This window comes from Aethalodelphis obliquidens, unplaced genomic scaffold (genome assembly GCF_003676395.1).
Source record: "Aethalodelphis obliquidens isolate GAN/ISIS:26980383/991018 unplaced genomic scaffold, ASM367639v1 scaffold2, whole genome shotgun sequence".
In the NCBI taxonomy this organism is placed as follows: Eukaryota; Metazoa; Chordata; class Mammalia; order Artiodactyla; family Delphinidae; genus Aethalodelphis; species Aethalodelphis obliquidens.
Window position 1 is genome coordinate 61070570 of NW_020837946.1, and position 7846 is coordinate 61078415.

At 41.8% G+C, this 7846-nt stretch overlaps 1 protein-coding gene across 3 annotated transcripts in view; it reads right to left on the reverse strand.

Annotated features, from left to right (window-relative positions):
- The window catches only part of GORASP2 (golgi reassembly stacking protein 2), a 29874-nt gene extending 23454 nt beyond the window's left edge, over positions 1–6420 (reverse strand). The window contains exon 1 of one of the 3 annotated variants that reach the window (XM_027128518.1): positions 6132–6420. In XM_027128518.1, the coding sequence (XP_026984319.1) occupies positions 6132–6194 (63 nt within the window). In that variant the 5' untranslated portion in view covers positions 6195–6420. Of the gene's footprint in view, positions 1–5603; positions 5961–6131 lie in introns of those variants that run through there. The other 2 variants (XM_027128508.1, XM_027128527.1) reach the window with 2 other exon arrangements.
- Between the last annotated feature and the right edge of the window lie 1426 nt (positions 6421–7846).

A 7846-nucleotide genomic window follows, 5' to 3' on the forward strand; every position in this document is an offset into this window, starting at 1 on the left:
ACCAATGAAGTAGATAGCATTTTTTAATAAAGAAATTTAATGTGCTCAATTTTTTTCCAAAATATTTTCATGTATACTATCTAATGTGGTTTTTAGTAAAAAAACAAAATCAAAAACAAAAGGTGGAGGAGGCACTACTCTTATCCCCACTTTTCAGATAAAAAGAATGAAGCTCAAAGAAGTTCAAAGGTTTGCCCAAGGGAAGACAATGAAGTGATGGAGTGACACTAGAATCTAGTGATTCACAAGGGTGGTCTCCAGTGGTCTACTATGATAGTCTCTCAATGTACGCATGTCCACAAGATGACAAGGTTCCTTACTGCGGATAATGTGCTTACATGATCCCTCACTGATGCTTAAAAAAACAAACACACAAGCAAAACCCAAAAAACCCCAGCACTAGTCTCTTCATGCTGTAGTAAATTGATACGCGATGCCAAGAGGACCTATACAGTCTCTCAAAGTAACTACTTTGTTTTTGCATATGTTGTTTGGAAAGAAGTCATCTTACTTGATAATCACAACTCCCAAGGCAATCTACAGTCAGATTCTAAAGCACATATCAAATCTTTATGGATATTTTCTAGTTTAGATTGTTAACTGCTTTTTTATTAGTAAATCAATCAATATAATCCTTTTGGTAGAATATTAAATGAATGTACTGATATTAGTGGTTATTCTAAGTTCAATTCTTCTGAAAATTTCAGGGGAATTATTAAAAAGCCCTGTCAGTATCTGACCCAGAAAGGCACTGAAGCCAGTTCTGTGCACTCTACTACTTACTGACCAGAGACAGAAACCATAATTACCCACCAAGAGCAGGTCTCCCCAAATGAGGATCCTGAAGATCCATACATCAAAGCACACTTCATCACAAAAATATATAAGGGTATACAAACAACATGACACTACTAATTTGTTCAAGGCTTATTAATATCAGTTAAAGTTTATGTCTAATTATACTGACAATTCCTAAAAGTGTCCTAAGGTTCACAAACATTGTATTTCATGGCATTAATAAAACATTCTTTCATAATAAAATGAAGTATTCTGATTCCTACATTTGAAAGCAATATCAAAGAATGTGTATTAAACAATTTCACAGCCTTTTATTAGAAGAGATCAATTTTGGGAGCAGGTTAGAATCTTCAAATCGTGTTTATAAAGCTTTTTCAATTATAACTTTATATTTGGAAAACATCAAATAACCCAACTGTTTTCTTTTTATACCCACTGTTTCAGAATAAGTGAGAAGATAAGGGATAATAGTGAGATTTTTATGTTTTTCAAATGGGGGCATGAGTTTAAAAAGTTAGAGAAACACTGGGTTAGAATAAAAAAAAATTATGACTATCAAATAATGGGATTTCACTTTCTCAGAACAAGTACCCAGTTGAAATCTTGCAGGATTTCATGTAGATTACTTAGGTTCCATTAAAAAAAGAGCACATCTAGGGACTTCCCTGGTGGCACAGTGGTTAAGAATCCACCTGCCAATGCACGGGACATGGGTTCGAGCCCTAGTCTGGGAAGATCCCACATGCCGCAGAGCAACTAAGCCCGTGCGCCACAACTACTGAGCCTGTGCTCTAGAGCCCGTGAGCCACAACTACTGAGCCCACGTGCCACAACTACTGAAGCCCGCATGCTTAGAGCCTGTGCTCCACAACAAGAGAAGCACCGCAATGAGAAGCCCACACACCGCAACGAAGAGTAGTCCCCACTCACCGCAACTAGAGAAAGCCTGTGCGCAGCAGCAAAGACCCAAAAACAGCCAAAAATAAAATTAACTAATTAATCAATTAATTTTTTTAAAAAGTATAGGCAACTCTTAAAAAAAAAGAAAAAGAGCACATCTATATAATAGTAGATACGGTCTAGGTATTCTGTTTTCTATAGAAATAATTCCACTTACTCTCACTTTCTCCTCTAAGGAGAGTACCTAATGCTGCCCAGTCTGCAGCAAATGGCTCAGAAGATAAAAACCTGTTATTACACTGGAGACACAATTCATCTCAATGGCCTTTCCTTCAAAACATCCATCATCTCAAAATCTCTCTCAGAGGAAATTATAAGGAACAGTGAACATGACATTTTTCATATCCCCATACTGGTGTGAACACTGGTTCCAGAATGTCCTCAGATATCCTCCATTTCAAAGAATATTAAGTGTGGAGTGGAATTAATTTGAATATTTTAATTTAGAAACATCTTATAATGGGCATCCATGAGGCAACTCCAAAAACGTAATTTTGAAAATGGTCTTGTTGGGTTTACTTGATAATTAATAGAAAATCTAGACAAGAATTCTGTATTCAACATACTGCAACTGTAGTAACTTCTAACAAAACTGAGAAGTCCTGGCTAACATTTCTCCTGCCTTATGTTAGGATTAGAGAATGGGAATAAAAGTGGTATGCATGGTGAATGCGGAACCGGACCCAATGCATAAGGGAATCAGAAATGCAACGTTCTTTTTCTTTTCTTTTTTTTTTTTTTTGGCCATGCCCTGCGGCTTGTGGAATCCTAGTTCCCCAACCATGGATCCAACCTGTGCCCCCTGCAGAGGAAGCAAGGAATCCCAATCACTGGACGGCCAGGGAATTCCCTATAATGATATTTTCAAAAGAAAGCTTCTGAACAAATTTTAAAATCTTTCACTAGGAATCCACTTTCAAAAAATAATTTTTATAACTATATTTTTTGTAAATATACAAATATTTCATAGTCACTGTGAAAATTTGGCGTAATTATTAAAATTTAAAAGGAATAAAAATGTCACCATCCACCAATAATCATTTTAATATCCTGGCTTATTACCTTTCCATTTTATTTCCCTAGGCACTCAAATGTACATGCACACACACAGAGGCATACCTGTGACCACAGAGTGTTTTGAAACATAATTTTCACTGAATGCACAGAATTCCAATCTGTAGTTAGGCCTTGATTTATTTAACAATTCCTCATTTGTTGGATATTTAGGTTGTAAAGCCAACATCCTATGATAACTTTTGGCCATACTGTACTTGATTATATCATATTACTCAAAATCTTTGTGAAACATGGCTAAAGGGCAATGGTAGGCACAGGGAAAAAAAAGACGAGGAAAAATACTTCAACAGTATTTACCTTTAGATGGCAGGATTACAGGTAATTTAGGTTTTTTGTTATACTTTCTGAACTTATCCAAATGCTCTCTAATGAACACGTGCCGATAATCAGAAAACAATGTAGTAATTTACTAAAATGAAGACCAATGTTTATATAAAGACATTACAATTCAATAATATGGGAAAATACATTTCAAGTGAAAACGAAAGGTAGGATTTAAGGTTGTAGATACGTATTTGTAACAGCAAAAGACTAGAAAAACTAAATGTCTAACACCAGGAGGTGGTACTTAACCAAACTATGGTATAAAAGACTTACTATGGAGCTAGGTGAAGGCAAGAGGCAAATCTCTCTGCGCTGCTATGGAAAGATAGACAAGACACTTTGCCAAAAAAGACACCAGGGTGTTTAACCATATGTAGCATGTTATTCTAACAGTTACAAAAGGAAACAAAAAGAAACAGTGAAAGGTTGGGGGGGGTGGATTCTTTTACACTCATAAAACATTTTTGAAAGGACACATAAACTATGATACATAAACTATGTTGGTTACTTCTAGGGTGAGTATGGGGAGTTGGGTATATAATATGATCACAAAATGAAAATGTGCATTAATACATAATAGATAAAAAGGTAAGTACACTGTTCATAGCAGAAAATCTGGAAACATTTCAAGGTTGTCCCCTAAATATTTTTTAAAGCAGAATCTAATAATGGATATGAAAAAATAACAGAGGAAACATAAAGGTCAATCTCTGAATTGTAGGAATACAATTTAAAAATAACAGTAATAGAACAGCAGTGTATATGGGTGTCACTATAAATTGGTATTTCAAAACACAATCATACAAGTTTTTATCACTAGCAAGGAAATGGCCAGGGAATTGTTAAAGAAAACTAACTTCTAATTAAATCATTCTAGAACTTGTTAAACATGGGTGATTTTATTACATGATTATCCTGCCATATTTACTCTGGTTTACAAGCTCAGTAATCCAGAGATGAAATATACAACCATAATTTAGGCAATAACAAATGAAAAGAAAATTTTTATATGTTGAGATTTAACAGAGTACTTTTCCCCTCTAAAAACAAAGATAAAGAAACCAATTACAGAATCAGGGCAGAGTGGGTTAGGAACTCAGAAACATTTTTAAAAATTCTCCTAAACTAGATGATCATTACTATTTTAAAGTTCCCTCTAATAAAATTCAAATGAAAAAAGAATTATTTCATCTTTTGCAACATTTATGCTCCAGATGCAGACTGGAAACTAAGGTTGCCCCTAGTGCTTCTAAAAATCATATTTATAGAATAACAGCATCTGCACTACTGAATATGTATGAGTGCTGATTTTCGGAGGTGCACCTATGTAAAGAAATACACTTCAACTTGTTTAACGACGAACGTAGTCATTAACAAAAGTCAACAGAAGTCACTGAACTGGAATCCTTTTGATACGTACACCTTTCTTACAGACTTTTAACACTCATTAATACTGTGCTTTACCTAGCGCGTAATTATAAAAATATCACGAATCCCCAAGGATTCATGGCCACAATCAGCAACTGTGAGAATCAGCTAGTAATACTGGATAACATACTGCAAAGCAGAGAACTCAGAATCAAACCAGAGAATAGAGAAAGTACCGCCACTAACTTTAACTTCACATCTGGGATCTGACAATTCTCCTTCCATTTCCCCTATCAGTGGCACTTGGGGGTTGGTTTAGCTAAACAGAACAGGAAGGTATTATGGTTTATTTATAGATTCCCTTTATTTTCTGGGAAAACCATCCTTTCCCACCAAGCGTATGGCTTCAAGAGGGATTTTTAGCAGAGTGGAGAGACAATTAGACGTGATAATCCTGAAGATCAGAAAGGTGATTGATAACGGCCCTAAGAATGCTGTCTCACCTAAAACATGGGACCTAAGGAAGAAGATGACTAACACCAGGAAGTGCACTTTCCCACTTTCAGTGAAAATGCTCTTGCCTGTGAGGAGCTATCTATTTACACTATATTATGTCCTGAAATGGTGCTACAGATTGGGGCCACTCTGTTGACAGTCCATCACGTTATCACTCAACGCAGGTGTCACAACACACAACCAACACTGCCTCTTTTAAAGGCTCCCAGTTCCTTGAGGAAAGGACCACACGCTCCGTACAACCCAGGCTGTTCATAACTGGGGCTTAGCTAACGCCTTTCGAGATACTATGTTTGTCTGCATCCTGGTGACCGAAGTTGCTTTCCTTTATTTACCTGGGTTTTTTTTTTTTTTAAAAAAAAACGTTCCTCTCCATTACCTCTTTTACACTGTGGATCTAAACCTTAATCTCCACCACACCCTGAGCAGCCTTAGAAAAAAGAGAACGGAAGTTCCCACCGCCAGGAAATGTGGAAGAGGAGGGTTGGGAAGGTCAGGAGCGACACAGGAGAGAAAAAACCACAGTCAAAATCAAGTAGATTTAAGTCCGTCAAACCTACTTCTAGGCCATTTCGTTTTGTTTGCTTAATTGGCCTTTTCGGACACCCGGACAGCGCGGAGGAGAATCAACACCTGCCGTCGCATCCACCGCCTCTAGTTTGCGGGTTCCAGGCTTCCTTTTCTCGGAAAACTCAAATGCTACCTTCACCATCACCTCTTTTGCAGACTGCGCCTGAGCCTTCCCTAACTTTGGGAGCTAAGAATGAAGGGGTGGGGGCAGAGAAGGCCGTGAAGAGGAAAGGAGTCAAGGTTGCCCTCTCGCCTGGGCCGCTCCTGGCCAAGTCGCCGGCTGCCTCCTCTGGTCCCAGCCCGTCCTCCCGGAGCGGCGGACCCGGGCCCGGGGCGCTCCGGGGAGGCGGGTTGTGAGCGGCCTCCTGAGCCGGCCTCGGCCAAAGCAGCGCCCGCGGTCGCCTCTCCTTCGGGAGAGGCCTGACTGCCCCGGGAAGAAGCCCGTCGGAGCCTCCGCCTCCCTGCGGCCGGGCCCCGCCTCCAGCCCGCCGCCCCCGGGCCGCCGTCGAAGCCCTTACCCGCAGGACGTGGTAGCCTTCCGTGCCCCCGCCTGGGATCTCGACGCTCTGCGAGGAGCCCATGGCGGCGGGCGATCAAGGCGGCCAGGCCGGGCTCCGCGCTGCTCCCCGCCCCCCCCGCGCACCGCCCTCTCCGCTCCTCCGCGTAGCACTTGGGACGTGGCACTCGCAGCCTCAGGAGAGCCGGGCCGCACTGCCCGCTGGGAGATCGTCGCCGCGGCAGCCAGGGCCGCTGCGACGCCGCAGACAGCGCCACCTGGCGCGAGCCACCGGGAGGGGTCTGAGCCCGGGAGGCAGGGCTGGAGTGGAGGGCGGGGAGAGGCCTATTCGTGCTCGCGAGAAAGCAGAAATAAGGTTCATCCAGTCGCTACACCTTACTACGGGTCCCTGGGCTTGACAAGATTCATCTAGACGCGTTCCCGCTCTCCCGAAAGAACGGTCGCTTGACTGTAGCTCCCCCTGGTGGCCAGAGGCCGGGAAGGGGCTCCTGCTGAAAAGAATAGGGGCGGATGCAAACACAGCGAGCTCCCTAATCTCTGGGTTTCTGAACCTCTAGGTCTTGTCCCCAGGTTGCGCAGAAGATTGTGGTAGTGGCTCTCCGTGGTCGGAGTACCGTGTCCGCTCCGCTTAGCTCAGTTTTATAAAGGAAAATATCCTAAAGAGTTATGGAGGACCCACCAAAGTTCTTTTTGTTTCCCTAATTGTGAGAACAAGATCAGTCTATCACAACCTGAGCGATGCCCTAGTGGGAAACACAGTTGGATGACCTTGGCGTTGCACCGCCTGCTGCTGGGTTCCCCATTCCACTTCCTTTAGGTAGCCAAGTTGTATTCACACTTTTCCTACTCGGTTGCTCCTTTGGTCCCTTCCCTCCAAAATTCCCAGTTATTGCCCAGGGGTCAATTTGGCCATCACTAACGGTGGATCAACCAGATATCAGAACATGTGTATTCTGATGTGAAGCAACGTGAAGTAACTATTATCACCCATGAAGTATGCCAGACCAAAATGTTTAACTTGCTCTTCTCATACCTTTATTTAGATCTTCCAGTTTACAGGAATACAAAGGAGAGAAGAACAAGTAAAATGACTTCATAAGGAAACAACCAGACAAAAATAAAAGAAACGGGCTGTTCTTTAGAACAGCTGGCCAGTTCTTTTCATCAAGTCAGAATAATAAGAAAGGGTCTGGGCTTCCCTGGTGGTGCAGTGGTTGAGAGTCCGCCTGCTGATGCAGGGGACACGGGTTCGTGCCCCGGTCCGGGAAGATCCCACATGCCGCGGAGCGGCTGGGCCAGTGAGCCATGGCCGCTGAGCATGCGCGTCCGGAGCCTGTGCTCCGCAACGGGAGAGGCCAAAACAGTGAGAGGCCCGCGTACCGCAAAAAAAAAAAAAAAAAAAGGGGGTCTGTACTGGGTTAAAAGAGATATGAAGGACATAACCAGGAGATGAAATGAAAGGTCTTGAGTTGGGGGCTGATTTGGAGATATTAGCTGTAAAGGACATTCTGGGCTCAATTGGGAAAATATGAATACTGAGTGTTTGAAAAGAAAAGCATTTACTGTCATGGAAAAGTGGAAAGTATTGGCTAAAAAATAAAGGTTATAAGACAGGATATGTCTGTAAACAATATGAAAACATTTTTGTAAATAAAATGTGTTAATACATAGTATGTATATGAAGATGTGGTTAGGGTTACAGTGGTGATCCCTGGG